General features: G+C 45.6%; 1 protein-coding gene across 2 annotated transcripts in view; it reads left to right on the forward strand.

Moving 5' to 3' along the window:
• The first annotated feature begins 858 nt into the window (after window positions 1-858).
• ttc7b (tetratricopeptide repeat domain 7B) overlaps window positions 859-22,675 on the forward strand; it is a 358,122-nt gene continuing 336,305 nt past the window's right edge. For both annotated transcript variants that reach the window (XM_068038566.1, XM_068038567.1), the window contains exons 1-3: window positions 859-1,152; window positions 2,677-2,831; window positions 5,694-5,862. In XM_068038566.1, coding sequence (XP_067894667.1) covers window positions 1,032-1,152; window positions 2,677-2,831; window positions 5,694-5,862 — 445 coding nt within the window. In that variant the 5' untranslated portion in view covers window positions 859-1,031. The remainder of the gene's footprint in view (window positions 1,153-2,676; window positions 2,832-5,693; window positions 5,863-22,675) is intronic.

A 22,675-nucleotide genomic window follows, 5' to 3' on the forward strand; every position in this document is an offset into this window, starting at 1 on the left:
TTCACGGTGAAGCTGGGTGAGGAGCAGGCGCTGCAATTTCCGGTGGAGCCGCTGGGGGAGGAGCAGACGCTGCAGTACCCGGTTAAGCCGCTGGGGGAGGAACAGCCGCTGGGGGAGGAGCAGGCGCTGCAGCTCCCGGTGCCGCCGCTGGGGGAGGAGCAGGCGCTGCAGTTCCTGGTGAAGCCGCTGGGTGAGGAGCAGGCGCTGCAGTTCCCGGTGCCGCCGCTGGGGGAGGAGCAGGCGCTGCAGTTCCCGGTGAAGCCGCTGGGTGAGGAGCAGGCGCTGCAGTTGTCGGTGAAGCCGCTGGGGGAGGAGCAGGCGCTGCAGCTCCCGGTGCCGCCGCTGGGGGAGGAGCAGGCGCTGCAGTTCCCGGTGAAGCCGCTGGGTGAGGAGCAGGCGCTGCAGTTCCCGGTGCCGCCGCTGGGGGAGGAGCAGGCGCAGCAGTTCCCGGTGAAGCCGCTGGGTGAGGAGCAGGCGCTGCAGTTCCCGGTGAAGCCGCTGGGGGAGGAGCAGGCGCTGCAGTTCCCGGTGAAGCCGCTGGGGGTGGAGCAGGCGCTGCAGTTCCCGGTGAAGCCGCTGGGGGAGGAGCAGACGCTGCAGTACCCGGTGAAGCCGCTGGGGGAGGAACAGCCGCTGGGGGAGGAGCAGGCGCTGCAGTTCCCGGTGAAGCCGCTGGGGGAGGAGCAGGCGCTGCAGTTCCCGGTGAAGCCGCTGGGGGAGGAGCAGGCGCTGCAGTTGTCGGTGAAGCCGCTGGGGGAGGAGCAGGCGCTGCAGTTCCCGGTGAAGCCGCTGGGGGAGGAGCAGGCGCTGCAGTTCCCGGTGAAGCCGCTGGGGGAGGAGCCGGCGCTGCAGTTCCCGGTGAAGCCGCTGGGGGAGGAGCCGGCGCTGCAGTTCCCGGTGAAGCCGCTGGGGGAGGAGCAGGCGCTGCAGTTCCCGGTGAAGCCGCTGGGGGAGGAGCAGGCGCTGCAGTTGTCGGTGAAGCCGCTGGGGGAGGAGCAGGCGCTGCAGTTGTCGGTGAAGCCGCGGCTGAAATGGCTGCTAAGAAGTCGGGAACCCGGTTGGAGATCGAGATTGAGCGCTGCCGGAACGAGTGTCTGTGGGAGAGGATCCCGGAGCTTGTCAAGCAGCTGTCGGCAAAACTCATCGGTAACGGTAAGGATCTGCGGTCTGTCCTGTCGGTAGCGGGAGGAGCCCGGCTCAAGTGATGGATGTAGCTCAGTGGCGGCCGGTGCCCGGGGTCTGAGGGATAATTATCCAATTCCAGTTTGTTGCTGTGTTTTCACCTGCGAGTGTCCGGTAACTGAGTAACAACTGTAACGCCGAGTCCACAGTTAGTGTCCCCTCCCCACCTCACCCCACCCCACCCCAGTATATAAACTGGCATCTCATTTACCGGTTAGGCACAATACAGCCTGCCGGACTGAACATTGAGTTCAATAATTTCAGAGCATGACGCGCCCCCCCCCCTTTTATTTTTATATTTTATTTTTTATTTGTTTATTTTAGTTTAGTTTGTTTCGACAGTGCCCACCCACTTTTTTCATGTTTGTGCTTGGGGCCAGGCTGTTCATTTTTCTGTCAATTAACACCCTCTCTGCACCTGGCTAACATTCAGCCCCCGAATTGTGCCAGGTGCAGTGTGCCGTGGCTGTGGTGACTTGAGCTGTGTGTGGTGTATGCTCTCAGCATCCAGAATTGCACCTTTCCTTTTTATTGTCACCGTATATTTATTCCACCCTGACCTATCTGTTCACCCCAGGTTTTAAACCCATACTATGTTAACATACTTTTTGCCTTTGCTCCATGACCTTCTGGTCATTTATTGTCTGTGACCTTATCCAGCAACACCTTCTCTTTGGTTATCTCTTGCCCCACCCCCACTTTACTTGCTTAAAACCTGACCTGAAACGTTAACTCTGCTTCTCTCTCCACAGATGCTGCCAGACCTGCTGAGTATTTCCAGCGTTTCTTGTTTTTATTTCAGATATCCAGCGTCTGCAGTATTTTGCTTTTATTATCTGTAGTGGGTAATCTGGGTTTAAAACCTGGGGTGAACAGATAGGTCGGGGTGGAATAAATATACGGTGACAATAAAAAGGAAAGGTGCAATTCTGGATGCTGACAGCATACACCAGACACAGCTCAAGTCACCACAGCCACAGCACACTGCACCTGGCACAATTCGGGGGCTGAATGTTAGCCAGGGCACTACAGAGAACATCTGACAGCTGGAATCTGCTACAATGGAGCACTCCCTCACTGCTGCACTGAAGTGTTGGTCCAGGTAAATGTTCAGCTCCTGGATTGGAGCTTGACTATGGAACCTTGTGACTTGGAGGCGAGAGTGCGACCAACTGAGCCACAGCTGATGCAAGTGCCCTGTGGTGATCTCTTCCTTTTTTCTGGAGATTGTGCTCACATCATTTTCTGCATCTCAGTCAGAATCAGAATCGGGAGCCGAATGCAAATGTTTAAATAAATGTCATGAGTGTGTTCACGCTGTCAGAGTAGGGAACCAGCAGTACCACAGGTAACCCTTACTTTCTGAAGTGCAGTCAGTGTTGTATTTCATTGGCTGTAAAGTGCTTTAGAGTGTCCTGAGGATATGAAAGGCGCTATAGCAATGCAAGTTTCTTTTTTCTCTCTTTAAGACTCTGTCCTCTCTGCTCTTTCCAGATGACCTGGCAGAGCTACTACTTGGAGAGTCAAAGCTGGAGCTCTACCTAAAGGAAAACCCAGTCAAACAAGGGGCCACTCCTCTAGACGCCAAGCCAAAGCTAATCGAGGTGAAAAAGCACTTGATCGCTGCACTCGACAGAGGCAACTTAAAGGTAATTCATCTTTCATTGTATCTGAAATAAAGATGAAAATGCTGGAAATACTCAATAGGTCAGGCAGCTTCTTTGGAGACAGAAACTGGGTTAATGTTTCAGGGATGAGCTTTTGATAATGAAAGCTCATCGACCTGAAACACTAGCTCAGTTTCTGACTCAACATATCTTGACACGTTTTCTGCTTTTAATTCAGATTTACAGCATCCACAGTATTTTAATAAAAGCAAAATACTGCAGATGCTGGAAATCTGAAATAAAAACAGAAAATGCTGGAAATACTCAGCAGATCAGGCAGCGACTGTGGAGGGAGAGGCAGTGTTAACGTTTCAGGTCTGTGACCTTTCATCATAACTTTTTGATATGTCGGGGATAGACCTGAGAGAACGGAGTGCAGCGAGTTAGGAGGGAGACAGGTTTGAGTGAGTGAGCGAGTGGAGAAATTGAGACAGCCGATGTCACGCCGACAGTTCTCAATGAAAAGATCAAGAGTGGGTAATAGGCCAGAGGGAGAGGTCCAGGTGGATGGAGAATACTGGAGGTGGGTGAAAGGGCCCGCTCGTCGGCGGGAGGACTCCTGGTCAAAGAAGTGAGCCCAGAAGTGAAGACGACGGAAGAAGAGCTCAGTTTCGTGCCGAGCGCGAAATTCATTGAGGTGGGGGCATTAGGGGATAAAACAGAGTCCTTTGTTACGTACAGATCGTTCAGCGTCAGAGATGAGAAGGTCAAAGGGTATTGTGAATACCTTTCTGGTAAAAGGTCACAGACCTGAAACGTTAACTCTGCTCTCTCCACAGATGCTGCCAGACCTGCTGAGTATTTCCAGCACTTTCTGTTTTTATCTGCAATATTTTGCCTTTGTAACCTTTGTATATAGTTCAGTGGAACATTTCTGACACTAACTTGCAAACTGCACGAGATAGATATATATCATCAGCAGCGCTGTTAACAGAATTCTTCCAATCCCAAGGCTGGAAATTCCTTTCCAAATTTATTAATTTTAAAATAAACATTCATGGTACTGTCTTGAAGGTGTTAAGTTTTTCCCGAATGTTGGGATGCCATGTGTTGTGTGCAGTGTGCCTTATGTGTTGTATTGGTTGTGTTGTGTCACAGATTAGCCAAAAAGGGGGTCGACGTCATAGGTAGTTTTCAAGCAGTTTATTAAGCAACAACAGTTTAGATATGATACATAAGCTAATTAGGCAGAGCAGACATACCACCCGTAACGGGTGAGAACAGTTTGCCGGTTCTGGATTGGACAACGTCTGGGGGAAGCAGAGGGATGCTGATCTCCATAGCTGGCGGTGATTGCCTCTTCTGCTCTGTCTTCTTGAGCTGACCAGGACGTTAGCCGGAAGCCAGCATGGATTCACCTTGGAAAGCTCTTTCCCATTCGATGTGCTTTTTCTCTCCCAAGTGTCAGTTTATGTACCGTATTTCTAGGGGAGTAGTGGGTATCTCATGCAATCACTGATTCAATTGTCCGATTACCAAGGGACAGATACCCAAGGTAGAGCCCTCCTATTTCCATCCGAGGCCCATGATGTCATCTCGTGGCTTATCTCTTGCTGTTAACTTTGACTCAGATAATTGGTTGAGGCGTGGGTCATGAGATTCCACCTTATCAGGCTTTAGAAGTGTCTTGTTTGAGTCTCTGCTGGAGTCATGTCCTTGGCAGAGGTAACCAGCCTACACTGTCCTGGGTCTGTCAGCCTGGCAGGCTGCTGTGGAGTCTTTTGTAATGAGAGAGAGAGAGCTATTCGTATAAAATCTAAAATTAATTGAATTTTATAAAATGATTAACCATTTTGTACAGCTGTGTATTGTGTATGGAGTCAAGGCGGGTGTAGTGTTTAGTTTCCCGTTTGTCGAGGGTCTGGTGTTTTGTGCTCTCCATCCATTTTGATCCGAATATGCTTCTGTGAAGGGTTTCAGGATTTTTTTATTTGTTCAAGGTGCTGTATAATTGCGAGTAGTCGTCTGATTGACTATGAGCAACGCTACAGGAGACGTGCAAGTCATAAATAGAAGTTTTGAGAGTGTCAGTTACACCACAGACTTCACACTCCAAAATATCACTTTTTGTTGAAAAGGTCATGCTCAGATCAGCTACAGGTTATTTGCAGTTTGTTGGAGAAAGTTTAAGATCAAGCTGAAGTGAGTAATTTACATCTTCCAATCCGATATTGATCTCATCAGTAGCAGTTAAACTCAAATTGACCTCGGGCTTTACACAAATTCGATTCTGTGGACTTAAAGCCATATTAAAGCCAGCTCCACCATAGCAGCTGAATGATGCACTGAGTGTGGAATGGTATAAATATTCCTGTTATGAAACAGCGATGTACAGTGAGCAGGGGTCACGGGGAGATCAATTAGAGTAGTGGTTCTCAAACTTTTTTTGGTTGAAGGACCCCATATGTAATGGATTAGTAATCATGGACACTCGTCGAAATCATCATACTCATAACACCAGGACGAGCTTGTATTTTGGTGCTCTATACAGTTTAAGTAAATATTTTAAAAAAACCTCTCTATCAAGGCTGAACTCACCACCAGCCATGGTAACTGCAGGTGTACCTGGTGGTCTTCCTGCTGCTCCCAGCGTTCCTCCACGTGCGCTCCCCTCCGAGGTGAGATGGCCAGTCCACTCTGTGCTGTACATGTGGCAGTTGCACTCTGCTCACGCATCCCGGCTCACTACAAGCCCACCCACCTCCACTCGTTTGAGTACCGCTCAACTATTTCACAGAATCCTTAGAAAGTCTTTCCAGACCCTCAGGGTTCTCGGATCCTAGCTTGAGAAACACTGTGCTAGTGTTGGGTGAGACGTTCACTCGCTGTTTGTTCTTTTCTCAGCAAGACTTTACACAGGAAACCAACTTGATCTTAGCTAAGTGTTACTACGTGGAGGGTGACCACACACGAGCTCTCGCCCTGTATGCCAAGATAGATCTGGACAAGTTACAGTTGGTGGCAGTGCCTGTCTACAGGCTGAGAATCATCGCTGAATCCTTTGCTACAAAAGGTGAGAATGCTTTTCTTATATTAACCTCAAGTTCCTTACTGATAATGTGCTAAAAACATAGTGCAGTTACTTTACCTCTTGTGATATTATGTTGTTTCCACGCAAATATTTAACTTTGTCAGTTGGAAGCACCCTTGCTGACTTGGCCTGATTGATACAGTACTGAGTCAACCTCCCCATCGCACGTCACAGAGTGTTACTCAGAGGAAAAGAGAAGCACACTGTGTTGAGGTTTCCCAGGGTAAGGGAGGGGACTGATGGCATCCCTGTCCTGTCTGAAGTTGTATCCTCCCTCGCAGCCCACTGTTTGAAATGCAGCTGCTGATACAGATAAATTCTTCGATTGGAACAGGTGCAGAGAAATCTAACAGGGAGAACTCCATCATTCACGAGTCTCAGTCCTGTTGCTGCAATTTACACGTGAAAAAATAGTCAGTGAAATATCTAGTATGAGTCTCATTAGGTGGCATTGTAGACAGTGTAGATGGAAGCATAAAATTACAAAGAGGAATTAATGATTAAATTAATGGGAAAAACTGTGGTAAATGGAATTCATTGTAGGCAAGTGAGAGTTTATTCACTTTGGACCTAAACCAAGTAAATCAGAGTATTTACTTAATGGTGATAACCTAGAAACAGTGGAGGCTCAAAGAGATATTAAACTGTCATGGTGTCATGGATAGGTGCAAAAAAAAATCAAAAAGGCAAATGGAATGCTGGCTACTAAAACTGGAGGAATAGAATACAAGCGAATAGAGGGTTCAGGGGTGGCTTGATTGAAGTTTTCAAGCTATTAAGAGGAATTGATGAGGTAGCTGGAGAGAAACTGTTTCTGCTGGTTGGGGAGCCTAAGAATAGGAGACATAGACTAAAATTAAAGTTAGGCCTTTCAGGAGTGAAATTAGGAAACACTTTTACATACAATGGGTAGAAGAAGTTTGGATCTCCACAAACACCAATTGACACTAGGTCAGTTGTTAATTTTAAATCTGAGATTGATAGATTCTTGTTATCCAAAGATATTAAGGGATATGGGACAAAGTCGGGATTGGACATTGATCACAGATCAGCTATGATCTAATTGAATGGCGGAATAGGCTTGAGGGACTCTATGTCCTCCTCCTGTTCCGATGTTCCTTCGTCTTTGAGTGCAAGGAGAAACATTTTCCACCAGAGCCTGATGAGATTTAATGGAGGATTTCAGAATAATAAAGGATTTTGGTAGTGAATAAAGTGTTTCTCCTCAGTGTTGGAGAGTTAGCAATTGGCGGGGGGGGCGAGGAATCACCAATTTAAAAGCCACACTAAGAGTGAAAAGAGGGGTTAAAAGAAATATCTTTACGCAGAGGGTTGCTGCAGGGGCTGTTGTATCTTTAAAGGAAAATTTTATAAATATTTGAAGCAGAGCATGTTGGGGGGGAAAGTGGGGCAGTGGAGTTAGTTTTGGATTGCTTTGATAAGAGCTGGCATGTAGACAATGGGCCAAGTGACGTCCTTTGCTAAACCTTTATCAATACTGCAAAGAGGATTGTGAAAATGTCCCAAGAACTGCAACAGCAGCTTGTATTTATATAGCACCTTTAACTTAGTAAAACATCCCAAAGCACTTCACAGGAGCATTATCAAACAAAATTTGACATCGAGCCACATTAGGAGATATTAGGGCAGGTGAATTAAAAGCTTGATTAAAGATTTTAAGGAGTGTCTTAAAGGAACAGAGTGAGGTAGAGAGGCGGAGAGGTTTAGGGAGGGAATTACAGAGCTTGGGGCCGAGGCAGCTGCAGGTACGCCTGCCAGTGGTGGAGTGATTAAAATTGTGGATGATCGAGGCCAGAACTGGAGGAGATTACAGAGAGAGGCCATGGAGGGATTTGAAAACGAGGATAAGAATTTTAAAATTAAGATGTTTCTGGACCAGTAGCCAATGTGGGTCAGCGAGCAGAGGGGTGATAGGTGAACGGGACTTGTGTGAGTTAAGACACGGGCAGCAGAGTTTTGGAAACATAAAACAGACCAGGAAAATATCCTTTTCAGTATTTCAGGAGTAAACAAAGAATGCAAAGAGGCCCACTATAAAATGACAATAGGGGCATGGTATCTGAAGTATTTAACCATTTTCATTTTCAATAGTGTTCACAAAAGAAACATGAGGATAAAGAATTGTTTAGGTCACAGGTGGACTATTCTGTCCAGTTCTGGGCACTACACTTTAGGGAGGATGTCAAGACCTTGGAGAAGATGCAGAGGAGATTTCCCAGGATGGTATTGGGGATGAGGAACTTCAGTTATGTGAAGACACTGGAGAAGCTAGCCTCCATGAATATAATTCTGTGATTTACATTGTAATGGTAAGCATAGATCGAAAAATTATTAAAATCTGGAGAGGACATATTGTGGAGGTTGTTAAAAGTAGTTAGGGCTTCTGGGTCTGACAACTTTCCACCCCAGGTTCTGGAGGTATTGGCTGCAACAATTGCGAGGCATCTTAGCTGATCTTTTTCAGCGTTCACTGGTGCAAAAATCCCAGAGGGTTAGGTAAACAGCAAATGTGATGCTCGCCTTCAAAAAGAAAACATGGGGAGAGGGATGAACCGTCAAATTATAGACTAATCCTCACTTCCACTGTTGAGAAAGTGATTGAAAGTATTCTGAGGAATAATAGAAAACATCTTGCGGGGCTTGTGCTAATCAGCTAATCGCCATGGTTTTAGGTATGATGGGGTCATGTGCACTAATTTACTGAATGTCTTCGAGGAGGTGATGGACCATGTAGATAAGGGAGAGACAATACGTGTTATTTAAATAGTCGTTAGGTAGTACAGAACTTGAGTATTGCTGAAAATAGAGACATTATGTTGAAGCTTTTCATCTTGCACTCATCAGGACAACCTGCAAGAATACCAATGTAAGGGAAAACAACAAATTTATACTGTATGAGAAGTGAGTGCTGATTGGTTGGCAAGTGAACTCTGATTGGTAAAGGCATTGCCATGGTGTTAGTTGCTTGGATTTCAGGAAGATATTTGACACTGTCACACACAATAGGCTAAACGACTAGGATAAATGGGAATCTATTGGCAATTGGATGGGTGACAACAAGTAGCAGTAGTGCATGGATAGGTATCTGCTTAGCAGCCAGTTACTAGTAAGATGTCACATGTTTCATTACTAGAACCATATAACCAAAGAAAAATTACAGCACAGAAGGAGGCCATTCAGCCCATTGTGTCTGTGCTGGCCGAAAAAAACTAGCCACCCAATCTAATCCCACCTTCCAGAACCTGGTCGCAATTAATAGAAGAACAAAGAAAATTACAGCACAGGAACAGGCCCTTCGGCCCTCCAAGCCTGCGCCGATCCAGATCCTCTATCTAAACCTGTCGCCTATTTTCTAAGGGTCTGTATCTCTTTGCTTCCTGCCCATTCATGTATCTGTCTAGATACATCTTAAAAGATGCTATCGTGCCCGTGTCTACCACCTCCGCTGGCAACGCGTTCCAGGCACCCACCACCCTCTGCGTAAAGAGCTTTCCACGCATATCCCCCCTAAACTTTTCCCCTCTCACTTTGAACTCGTGACCCCTAGTAATTGAATCCCCCACTCTGGGGAAAAAAGCTTCTTGCTCTCCACCCTGTCTATACCTCTCATGATTTTGTACACTTGAATCAGGTCCCCCCTCAACCTCCGTCTTTCTAATGAAAATAATCCTAATCTACTCAACCTCTCTTCATAGCTAGCGCCCTCCATACCAGGCAACATCCTGGTGAACCTCCTCTGCACCCTCTCCAAAGCATCTACATCCTTTTGGTAATGTGGCGACCAGAACTGCACGCAGTATTCCAAATGTGGCCGAACCAAAGTCTTATACAACTGTAACATGGCATGCCAACTCTTGTACTCAATACCCCGTCCGATGAAGGAAAGCATGCCGTATGCCTTCTTGACCACTCTATTGACCTGCGTTGCCACCTTCAGGGAACAATGGACCTGAACACCCAAATCTCTCTGTACATCAGTTTTCCCCAGGACTTTTCCATTTACTGTATAGTTCACTCTTGAATTGGATCTTCCAAAATGCATCACCTCACATTTGCCCTGATTGAACTCCATCTGCCATTTCTCTGCCCAACTCTCCAATCTATCTATATTCTGCTGTATTCTCTGACAGTCCCCTTCACTATCTGCTACTCCACCAATCTTAGTGTCGTCTGCAAACTTGCTAATCAGACCACCTATACTTTCCTCCAAATCATTTATGTATATCACAAACAACAGTGGTCCCAGCACAGATCCCTGTGGAACACCACTGGTCACACGTCTCCATTTTTAGAAACTCCCTTCCACTGCTATTCTCTGTCTCCTGTTGCCCAGCCAGTTCTTTATCCATCTAGCTAGTACACCCTGGACCCCATGCGCCTTCACTTTCTCCATCAACCTACCATGGGGAACCTTATCAAACGCCTTACTGAAGTCCATGTATATGACATCTACAGCCCTTCCCTCATCAATCAACTTTGTCACTTCCTCAAAGAATTCTATTAAGTTGGTAAGACATGACCTTCCCTGCACAAAACCATGTTGCCTATCACTGATAAGCCCATTTTCTTCCAAATGTGAATAGATCCTATCCCTCAGTATCTTCTCCAGCAGCTTCCCTACCACTGACGTCAGGCTCACCGGTCTATAATTACCTGGATTATCCCTGCTACCCTTCTTAAACAAGGGGACAACATTAGCAATTCTCCAGTCCTCCGGGACCTCACCCGTGTTTAAGGATGCTGCAAAGATATCTGTTAAGGCCCCAGCTATTTCCTCTCTCGCTTCCCACAGTAACCTGGGATAGATCCCATCCGGACCTGGGGACTTGTCCACCTTAATGCCTTTTAGAATACCCAACACTTCCTCCCTCCTTATGCCGACTTGACCGAGAGTAATCAAACATCTGTCCCTAACCTCAACATCCGTCATGTCCCTCTCCTCGGTGAATACCGATGCAAAGTACTCGTTTAGAATCTCACCCATTTTCTCTGATTCCATGCATAATTTTCCTCCTTTGTCCTTGAGTGGGCCAATCCTTTCTCTAGTTACCCTCTTGCTCCTTATATATGAATAAAAGGCTTTGGGATTTTCCTTAACCCTGTTTGCTAAAGATATTTCATGACCCCTTTTAGCCCTCTTAATTCCTTGTTTCAGATTGGTCCTACATTCCCGATATTCTCCCAAAGCTTCGTCTTTCTTCAGCCGCCTAGACCTTATGTATGCTTCCTTTTTCCTCTTAGCTAGTTTCACAATTTCACCTGTCATCCATGGTTCCCTAATCTTGCCATTTCTATCCCTCATTTTCACAGGGACATGTCTCTACTGCACGCTAATCAACCTCTCTTTAAAAGCCTCCCACATATCAAATGTGGATTTATCTTCAAACAGCTGCTCCCAATCTACATTCCACAGCTCCTGCCGAATTTTGGTATAGTTGGCCTTACCCCTATTTAGCACTCTTCCTTTCGGACCACTCTTGTCTTTGTCCATGAGTATTCTAAAACTTACGGAATTGTGATCACTATTCCCAAAGTAGTCCCCCACTGAAACTTCAACCACCTGGCTGGGCTCATTCCCCAACTCCAGGTCCAGTGTGGCCCCTTCCCAAGTTGGACTATTTACATACTGCTCGAGAAAACCCTCCTGGATGCTCCTTACAAATTCTGCTCCATCTAGACCTCTAACACTAAGTGAATCCCAGTCAATGTTGGGAAAATTAAAATCTCCTATCACCACCACCCTGTTGCTCCTACATCTTTCCATAATCTGTTTACATATTTGTACCTCTATCTCACGCTCGCTGTTGGGAGGCCTGTAGTACAGCCCCAACATTGTTACCGCACCCTTCCTATTTCTGAGTTCTGCCCATATTGCCTCACTGCTCGAGTCCTCCATAGTGCCCTCCTTCAGCACAGCTGTGATATCCTCTTTGACCAGTAATGCAACTCCTCCACCCCTTTTACCTCCCTCTCTATCCTGCCTGAAGCATCGATATCCTGGGATATTTAGTTGCCAATCGTGCCCTTCCCTCAACCAAGTCTCAGTAATAGCAATAACATCATACTCCCAGGTACTAATCCAAGCCCTAAGTTCATCTGCCTTACCTACTACACTTCTTGCATTAAAACAAATGCACCTCAGACCACCAGTTCCTTTGCGTTCATCATCTGCTCCCTGTCTACTCTTTCCCTTAGTCACGCTGACTTCATTATCTAGTTCCTTACAGGCTTTAGTTACTACCTCCTTACTGTCCACTGAACCTCCTCATTTGGTTCCCATCCCCCTGCCACATTAGTTTAAACCCTCCCCAACAGCGTTAGCAAAAGCACCCCCAAGGACATTGGTTCCAGTCCGGCCCAGGTGTAGACCGTCCAACTTGTAATAGTCCCACCTCCCCCAGAACCGGTCCCAATGTCCCAAAAATCTGAACCCCTCCCTCCTGCACTATCTCTCAAGCCACGCATTCATCCTGACTATTCTTTCATTTCTACTCTGACTATCACATGGCACTGGTCGCAATCCTGAGATTACTACCTCGGAGGTCCTACTTTTTAACTTGGCTCCTAACTCCCTAAATTCTGCTTGTAGGACCTCATCCCGTTTTTACCTATATCATTGGTGCCTATGTGCACAATGACAACTGGCTGTTCACCCTCCTCCTTCAGAATGTTCTGCAGCCGATCTGAGACATCCCTGACCCGTGCACCTGGGAGGCAACATACCATTCGGGAGTCTCGTTTTCGACCACAGAACCGCCTATCTACTCCCCTTAATAATAATTTTTAATTAATGATTTAGAGAAAGGAATTGTGTCCAAGTGTCCAGATGACGCTAAATTGGAAGCGGTAAAGGCCGGCTTGGGTCTGCAAATAAAACCTGACCCGAGCCCGATCCGACCACTGGAATGTTCAGTTGACCTAGCTTCCGTTTTTCACTTTTTGAGCTTGTGCAGATAAGCAACAAAACTGTAACTGGATTTGAAAGGTTGTTGAAGTACATTAAGATTGGAACCACATACTGGAGGTGGTGATGGAGTGTGTCTGACCCGACCCAAGCCCGAATGCCGGACCCAGAAGAGCGACCCAACCCGAACCCGACGCATGTCTTCGGGTCCCGTCAGGTTCAGGTCAGGTAGCCATGCTGTAGGAAGCGGTGGCAAATGTTGACTAACAAATCACACAAATTGAGGAAGACACTTGATCAGTGGGCAGATGCAATATGGGGATGAGTCAGGTTGTGATATTTGGCAGAGGGAAGGTTGATGTGGATTAGGTGCTAAATGGGAATGCACTTGAGCATATAAACCAAGCAATTTGGCCCAGCAGGTCTATGTCAGTGTTTTATGTTCCATACAAGCCTCCTCCCCACCTTACTTCATCTCACCATATCATATCCTGTTGAAAAAAACCAACAAAATGTTGAGATGCAGAGCATAGGGTACAGTATAGAAATCCAGAGAGGTCATTTTATCGGGCTCCAGTGAGACAACATCTGGAATACTGTGGGCAATTCTGGTCTATTTCAGAAACGATAGTTAATGAAGGGACTAAAGGGGAGAGCGACACAGTTGATCCTAGAACTTAAGGGAATGACTTATGAGGAAAGATTGACTAATCTGGCTGTTTTCTCTCTTGAAAAGAGAAGACTGAGAGGATATGATAGTGTTTGAAATTATGAAAAGGTTCTGCCAAATTGGATCCGAGTAAGCTTTTCTGCCGTATACAGAATATATGTACAAGGGGTCAACATGTACAAATTAAGAAAAGTTAGTGGGAAATGTTGGAGGAACTTTTTTTTTAATAAGAGGCTGCCAATTATGTGCCAAGATTAACAGCACGATGGTGGAACAAGAAACTTCAGCGGGTTTCAAGAAGGAACTAGGTAGGTTCTTGTCAACAATTGGGAGTCAGGGTTATTAGAATACAGTGGATAGGTGGGCTAGATGGGCTGAAGGCCTCTCTTACTGAAACTCTTAGTGTTACTAATAGAAGTGCGCTAAATATGTCTTGTAAAAACAGCAGACTTCCTTCCCTAAAGGACATTAGTGAACCAATGCGTTTTTACAACAATCGACAATGCTTTCATGGCCACCATTAGACTAGCTTTAAAAAAATTTTAAATTAATTTTTATTAATTGAATTCAAATTTCACCATCTGCCATGGTGGGATTCGAACCCATGTCCTCAGAGCATTAGCCTGTGCTCTGGATTAGTAGTCCAGTGACATTTCCACTACACCACCACCCCCTCACTTGTGAAATTTATTTTAATAGCTGCACCTAATAGTAAGTGTGTACAGTAGAAAATAGTGGAGCTGGGAAAGTGGTTACTTAGCTTTAAACTGAGGGGTTCCATGTGAATCTTGAGCAGTTCATACCCATTATTGTCTCCCAGGATCTATCCTCGCTCTCACAGTAGAATCACAAAATGCTATTTTGAAACAGAAACAGGACATCCTTTCCATCAAATGGCCTACTCCTGCTCCTAATTTGTATGTTCGTATGTAAATCTATTCTGGTATTTCTCCATATGGGTCATCTGGTCAAAACCCACCCTCCTGTTATCTCTCCACACCTTTTTAATCTTTTACCATTCCCTTCAAAACTTTTTGCGATAGCAGTCGCACAACGAGATTTAAAACTGAAAAATCTGTAAAGACTGGTATTCAGGATTTAGAACCGAAATACTTTGTGGGTCAGTCGGCTTTTACAAGAAAAATGTTGAATTAGTGCGTAGGGTGGGACATGATGAGAAGACCCACCCACAAGATAAACCTGTGTGTGTCTCATCCCTCAGATGCTTACTGACCTGCTGTGCACTTCAGTCATTTTCAGTTCTAATCAGAGAAGAGTTGAGTATATCGAGTTATGTGACAGATCAGCCATGATTTAATTGCATGGTGGAAAAGGTTCAAGGGGCTAAATGGCCTGCTCCTGTTCCTATGTTTCTAAAATACTTAATCATAAAAATACAGAAACAGGCAATTTAGCCCAACCAGTACGTGTTGGCATTTGCCCTTCTTGCAAGCAACTAGTACTAATTGCATTTACCTGCCCTGTCTCCATATCCCTCAATTCCTTCATCCAGCTATCCAGTCTAACCTGAAATGTTGTCATAGTTTCTGCCTCAATCACTAATCCTGGAAGTGAATTCCACAGTCTGATAAACCTCTGTCTGAAGACGTTTCTCCTGCCCTCTGTTCTAAATCTTTTACATTTAATCTTCTATCTGTGGCCACTCATTTTAGACTCCTCAAATATTGGAAGCAGCCAGATTCTACTTATCCTGGCCCATCTTTTCATACTTTGGAGCTATCTTGCCTCGTATTCTGCATTGTTTTAACAAAAATAAATCTCCAAACATATTCTCTTTAGTTCCAGCAGCATCCTAGTGTAACAGAAGCAAAATACTACAGATGCTGGAAATCTAAAATATAAGCAGAAAGCGCTAGAAATATTCATCAGGTCTGGTAACATCTCTGGAGAGAGAAACAGTGTTAAAGTTTCAAGTCTGTGACCTTTCATCAGAACTGAGAAAATTTAGGTTTTAAGCAAGTGAAAGGTGGGAGGGTGGGAAGAACAAAAGGGAATCTGCATGCTAGGGTGGAGGGAAGGAGAATAAATGACAAAAGGTTTCATAGTGCATGGCTGAAGGGAGTGGTAATGGGATAAGTAAAGAAACAAAAGATGTCTAGAGCAGGCGTGAATGGCAGGATCCTGAATAACTGCTGTTCAAAAGCAAGTTAAGGAAATAAGAGAGAAAAAAACAAACCAGCAAAGATACATGAAACAAAATTAGGTGGAGGTTATGATCTAAAATTGTTGAATTCAGTGTTGAGTCCAGAAGGCTGTAAAGTGTCCTGTCGAAAGAGGAGGTGCTGTTCCCCAAGCTTGCATTGAGCTTTATTGGAACACTGCAGAAGACCAAGGACAGAAAGATCAGTGAGAGCAAGGTGGAGAATTAAAATGGCAGACAACTGGAAGCTCGGGGGTCAAACTTGCGTACTGAACAGAGTTGTTCCATAAAGCAGTCACCCTGTCTGCATTTGGTCTCTCCAGTATACAGGAGACCACATCGTGTGTAGCGAATGCAGGATACTAAATTGAAGGAAGTACAAATAAATTGCTCTTTCATATGGAAGGAATATTTGGGCCTTTGGACAGTGAGAAGGGAGGATGTAAAAGGGCAGGTGTTTCATCTCCTGAGCTAGCATGGAAATATGTCGTAGGAAAGGTCAGTGGTGACTGAGGAGTAGACCAGGGTATTGCAGAGTGGAGGTGACTGAGGAGTAGACCAGGGTATTGTAGAGCGATTGGCTCCTTCGGAATGTTGAAATGGGAGGGGAAGATGTGTTTGGTGATGATGCTGGAGGTGGCGGAAATGGCCGAGGATGATTCATTAAATACGGAGGTTGGTGGTGTGGAAAGTGAGTGCAAGGGGAACCCTGTAGTGGTTCTGGGAGGGAGGGGAAGGGGTGAGAGCAGAAGTACATGAAATAGAGTGAAGATGATCTGTCAACAGCAGTTAAGGAAAAAGGAAGACATATTGGAAGCGCTAACATGGATGGTTGCACAATCCGAACAGATGAGGCGGAGAAACTGGGAGAATGAAGTAGAGTCCTTGTAGGAAGTGGAGTCAAGATAGCTGTGGGAGTCATTGAGCTTATAGTGAATATTGGTATAGTCTAACCCCAGAAGTGGAGAGAGAAGACGAGGAAGAGAAGAGTTGGAGATGAACCATGTGAAGCTGAGAGAAGGGTGGAAATTGGAAGCAAAGTTGATATTTTCTGGTTCAGAGCGAGAGCAGTAATTGGCACTGATATAGTCATCATTGTACCGGAAAAAGAGGTGAGAGAGGGGGCCCGAGTAGGACTGGAACAAAGAATGTGCCACATATCCCACAAAAAGGCAGGCTTAGCCAGGACCATGTGGGTACTCATAACAACACCTTTTATTTAGAAGAAGTGAGTGGAGTTGAAGGAGAAGTTTGCAAAAATTCATTCATGGGATGTGGGTGTCGCTGGCTAGGCCAGCATTTATTGCCCATCTCTATTTGCCCTTGAGAAGGTGGTGGTGAACTGCCTTCTTGAACCGAGGCAGTCCATGTGGGGTAGGTACACCCACACTGCTGTTGGGGAAGGAGTTCCAGGATTTTGACCCAGTGATAGTGAAGGAACAGCGATATAGTTCCAAATCGGGATGGTGTGTGACTTAAAGCGGAACATGCAGGTGGTGGTGTTCCCATGCGTCTGCTGCCCTTGTCCTTCTAGGTGGTAGAGGTCATGGGTTTGGAAGGTACTGTCGAAGGAACCTTGGTCCTTTGCCCAAAGTTGTTCAATGTGACAAGTTGAGCCAGGCAGAGGAGGGTGATGGATGGATCCTAGTGAAACTGTGTTGAATCCTTTTTAAAGCTGCAATATACTTCCTGTAGTTTGGAGCCCAATACTGCACACGGTATTCCAGTTGATGTCTTGTTAAGGTTTAATTTAGACTGATCATTATCACTTTGCTTTTATTTTCTGTGCTTCTTGTGATCAAGCCTTGATTCCTGTATTTTTTTTTAAAAACTGCACTATCAAACTGAGATTCTGCCTTCATGTCCCTGAGCACCTCAACATTGCTGAGTCTGATGTGATGATTGGGATTTGGGACAATTGGGAGTTGATTACTGGAGAGTTCTATGCCTAATATTTGCTCTAAACATTTTAAATGTGAGTGTTCTCTTTGAATTCCCATTGAAAAATGTTTATTTACTGTTTAATAGGCAAGGAGGATGCTGCTGTCTTGGAGTACAGCCAATAGAACAGTTTGAGGGCAGTCTGTCTGGGTTCAAGGTCAGCTATTAATCACAGCATCTGTCAGATGAAAGGATAACTGCAAAGCAGTCTGTTTGCTAGGCTTCCCATTAACTGTCTTAGTCTGCTTTCTGATGAGCCTTTTCTTTAATTCCTGGAATGTGGACAAGGCCAGCATTTATTGCCCATCCCTAATTGCCCTGTTGTAAACGCAGTCATGGGTAGTAAGAGTGGTCATGAGAACATGTGGATTTTTTTGTGGTGGGAGTTTTATCTGTTATTACCTGAGCAAATAAAGTCTCTTTAGTTACTGGACCAGGGAAGGTGAATCTGAAAGAACCTTTTAAGTTCAATTGGGCAACGTTCTGTTTGAAATCATACAGCACAGAAGGGGGATGGGGTGGTGGTGCGGTGGCATTTGACTAGCTGTGGTTGAAGGTTGGGGTGGGAGGGGGGGTGAGAGGAATGGCATTTGGCCAACTGTACTTGTGCTGACTCTTCAGAAGAGCTGTCCGATCAGCTGCCGCAAGTGTAAGACACTCAGACCGCTTAAGAGAGCGACTGATGTCATTGGTCTCCAGTAGACCCCGATTTTTAATAATGACCTGAATAACTCTGGAGTTCCCTCCCTAAACCTCTCCTCTTTGAAGACCCTCCATAAAACCTACCTCTGCCGTCCTAATATCTCCTCATGTGGCTCGGTGTCAAATTTTGTCTGATTCTGCTCCTGTGGCGGGATGTTTACAGGTGTTTAGAAATGTGAGTGGTTGTTGTTGAATCAGGATGTAGGGATAAGGAGATGAGAAACTTGGGTTTTAAATTGCGAGGGGAGAGAGAAAGTGAAGAAGGTCAGAGGCTGTAGGGTTTTCAAGTCCTGGGAAGATGGTGATTTTTACTGGGGTAAGTTACCCAGGCAAAGGCCATCCCCCAAGTATCTCGCCCGGTTGACCCCCTTCAGGTGCGAGTCTAGATAGTGAGTGTTAGCATGCTATTCTACTGTTAGGCCATCACAGCTGGGCCCACTCCTGACAGCACCCACAGGGGGAACTGAACATTCTTCAGGAGTGGGAACTCCAGCTGATCTTCCCTCTGCCTAGTCCAGGCACACTGTCAATTGAGGCACCCTTAAATCTGGGCAGAGCATAGACTAGTGATAAAATCTTCTGGTCACTGGATGGTGATCAGTGGGAACCCTGACTAAGCCTTACTTAGCCCAAGAATACTGAGGCAACTGCGGCTTCCCAACCACTGCCATAGGTGAGATCGGCTGACACAGAATAAGATCTGGGGTCCTGCCCTCTCATTTCTGCCATTGATTGCCTAAAACATCCATCCTTGCGGTGCACTGCCTTCCCCTGCCAATTGGAGGGCAAAAAGATTTTTCCTTACCCATTTGGATGATTCCTTGTCGAACCTCAACACACAGGTGCCCAAAGAAACTCATTGGCTTTTGAAAAACTTCAACGCACTCGTCATTCAGTAGGTGGGATCGTAGAATCATATAGCACAGGAGGAAGCCTTTTGGCCCATCATGCCTGTTCTGGCTCTTTGAAGGAGCTATCCAATTACTATCTCTTCTTCCCCCCCACCCCCCCTCCCCCCCCCCTCTCCCTGAGATAGGTGGATTTGTGGTGCCTCAGGGAATCAAGGGATATGGGGAGCAGGCAGGAAAGTGTTGAAGCTGATTGTGTTGAATGGCAGAGCGGTATGGTCTCCTCTTATTCCTTACATTCTTATGTTGAAAGTTATTGAATCAGCTTCCATCATCCTTTCAGGCAGTGCATTCTCGATCGTAACAACTCATCCTTTTTCAAAAAAAACTCATCTGCCTTCTGGTTCTTTTGCCAATTTCTTCACATTATTTTCTTGTTAACACATATACATCACATGAAACGAGGTGAAATGCAGGCTACACGGTAGAGGTACAGTGTAGGACCGCAGAGCCATAGGGTACCTTGGACAAGGGTATGTGAATGGGCTATTCTCGGAAGCAATGAACCCCCCCCCCCCCCCGCCTTTCAGTCTCTCCACCTCTCATTCCTCTTTTCAGGTGTTCCTTAAAACCAAGCCTATTGTTGCCTGTCCAAATATCTCATTATATGGCTCACTGTCCGATATTCTCTGTTAACACTCCTGTGAAGCGCCTTGAGAACTTTTACTGTGTTAGAGGCGTTATATAAATGCAAGTCGTTGTTGAGAACAAACTCTTTATCAAAGGCTCAAAAGTGGATTTCAGTTCAGTCATAAAATATGAATTTTCATTCCAAATTTAAATGGTTGTCTCCTGGCTGGTACAGGAAGACTGGGTGCTGAAGTGAGTTAGCACTGACCTTTCACCTCTGCAGGGCCTGGGTTCGAATCCTCCTTTGTGCGCTGGCTATGTTAAGTGAGTCTGATCAGTCTTACTTGGCAAAGTTCCTGGTGGGCATGAACTTAGTTAGTAATCTCAGAAAGACCAGAGGTTGTCTTTTGGTGGAAATGTGCTAATGATTGCACGTTGTTCAGTACCATTTGCCACTCCTCAGATACTGAAGCAGTCCATGTACATTTGCAGCGAGACCTAGACAATATTCAGGCTTGGGCAGATAAGTGGTAAATAACATTCACGCCACACAAGTGCCAGACAATGACAGTCTCCAACAAGTCCTTCCAAACCCACGACCTCTACCAACTAGAAGGACAAGGGCAGCAAATGCATGGGAACACCACCACCTGCAAGTTCCCCTCCAAGTCACACACCATCCTGACTTGGAACTATATCGCCATTCCTTCACTGTCGCAGGGTCAAAATCTTGGAACTCTCTTCCTAACAGCACTGTGGGTGTACCTACCCCACATGGACTGCAGCTTACCACCACCTTCTCAAGGGCAATTCGGGATGGACAATAAATGCTGGCCTGGTCAGCGACGCCCACATCCCATGAATGAATATTAAAAAGAGAGAATTTAACCATTACCCCTTGACATTTAGTGGCATTACCATCACTGAATCCCATTTCGTTAACATCCTGGAGGTCACCATTGACCAGAAACATAAATGGACCAGCCATATAAATACTGCGGCTACAGGAGCAATTCAGAGGCTGGGATTTCTGCGGTGAGTAACTCACCTCCTGACTCCCCAAAGCCTGTCCACCATCTACAAGGCACAAGTCAGGAGTGTGATGGAATACTCTCCACTTGCCTGAATGGGTGCAGCTCCAACAACACTCAAGAAGCTCGACACCATCCAGGACAAAGCACCCCATCCACCACCTTCAACATTCACTCCCTCCACCACCAACACACAGTGGCAGCAGTGTGTAACATTTACAAGATGCACTGCAGCAAAGCACCAAGGCTCCTTAGACAGCACCTTCCAAACCCGTGACCTCTACCACCTAGAAAGACAAAGGCAGTAGACGTGTGGGAACACCTCCACCTGTAATTTCCCCTTCAAGTCACACACCATCCTGACTTGGAACTATGTCGCTGTTCCTTTACTGACTCTGGGTCAAAATCCTGGAACACTCTCCCTAACAGCACTGTGGGTGCACCTGTACCAGATGGACTGCAGCGGGTCAAGAAGGAAGCTCACCACTACCTTCTTGAGGGTAATTAGGGATGGGTAATAAATGCTGGCCTGGCCAGCGACACTCATATTGTATGAATTAATTTTTTTTTTAAATGAACGGTATCGCGGGTGAGGTGGCAGGTGCTTTTGAGGTTGGAGCTGAGGCATACTGTTTGTCAGTGAAAGAGCAGTTAACTTGTGCTGCTGTATCCTATCCTGACTGTGCTTTGTGCTGATACTGAATGCCTGAAAGCCTAAAGTGTTTCATTCCTCGGCATTCACATCCCTCAGCTTTGTGTGTGTGTGTCTTTGCATGTGTCATAGTCATTATTAGGGTGTGTGTGTGTATATATTTAAAAAAAAAGTAAACCGCAACTCTCGTGCATTGCTGTGCGTGATCTTATGAAAGTTGCTGGGTGTGTGCAGGAAGAATGGGAGGTGTTTTATTTATGTACAGTTTCTGAAAATGTTCATTGCGAAGGTCATGTTGCTGCAGTTCTGCTTTCTTACCAGATGGGGGCGGCTGAGTACACAAGACTGCTTTGGGATCAGCTTCAGGGCAATTTGTGTTCAGCACAGGCTGATTATGGTTTTGTATCCCTTGTGTGTGTGCCTGCAAGATCTGCCCTGCAATTAACATTAATAATCTGCCTTTCCTTGCTTCTACTTTTTAATCAGATTAGAAAAGAAAAGGGATACCTGAGACTTTCAGCCTACAGATCAGAACTGGTCACATTGAAACTGAGGGTTAATAGTTATGATACTGAACGAGCAACCTAGTGGTCCTGAGATCACATCCAGCTTGGCATGTGTGAAATTTAATTTGTGGGCTTGCAAAAGCTGCTTTATTTCACTAATGCTCTTCAGGGAAAGAAACCTGACGCCCTTGACTGTTCTAGCCTACATATGACTCCATTCCTACCATTCTGTGGTTAACCCTTAATACCCTTGAGTTATCCCACCACCACCTTGCCCGAGCAATTAGGAATGGACAATAAATTCAGCCATTGCAGCATTGAATAAATAAGTTAAGCAGTAGCGATATATTAATTGCATCTCCTTGGATGGAGTTGCTGGAGAGTTGTGTGAGGTGAGGCTGGTGATGTAATTTAATGGTATAAGTGTGGATTTGTTTAGAAAGCATTGCATCCTTAACATTTTCTCTCATGCCACATGTGTCATAGTCATTATTAGGAAGAAATAAAAGCTGAGAATAGTGCTGTAGCTTCCTCCTCATTACAGCAACATTGGGATCAGGTTATATATGGCTGGCCATTAATGGCCACCTGCTTGTTCCTTATTGTCGCACATGGTCACATCTTCTACATTTCAATTTAATCTGCAGAGCTTTCAGCCACCTAAAATGCTTCAGCTTGCCATTTTTCTCCAGATTTTCCTGGAAAGCAGCCTCTTGCTTGGCACCTTCC

Source organism: Heterodontus francisci, chromosome 9 (assembly GCF_036365525.1).
Source record: "Heterodontus francisci isolate sHetFra1 chromosome 9, sHetFra1.hap1, whole genome shotgun sequence".
In the NCBI taxonomy this organism is placed as follows: Eukaryota; Metazoa; Chordata; class Chondrichthyes; order Heterodontiformes; family Heterodontidae; genus Heterodontus; species Heterodontus francisci.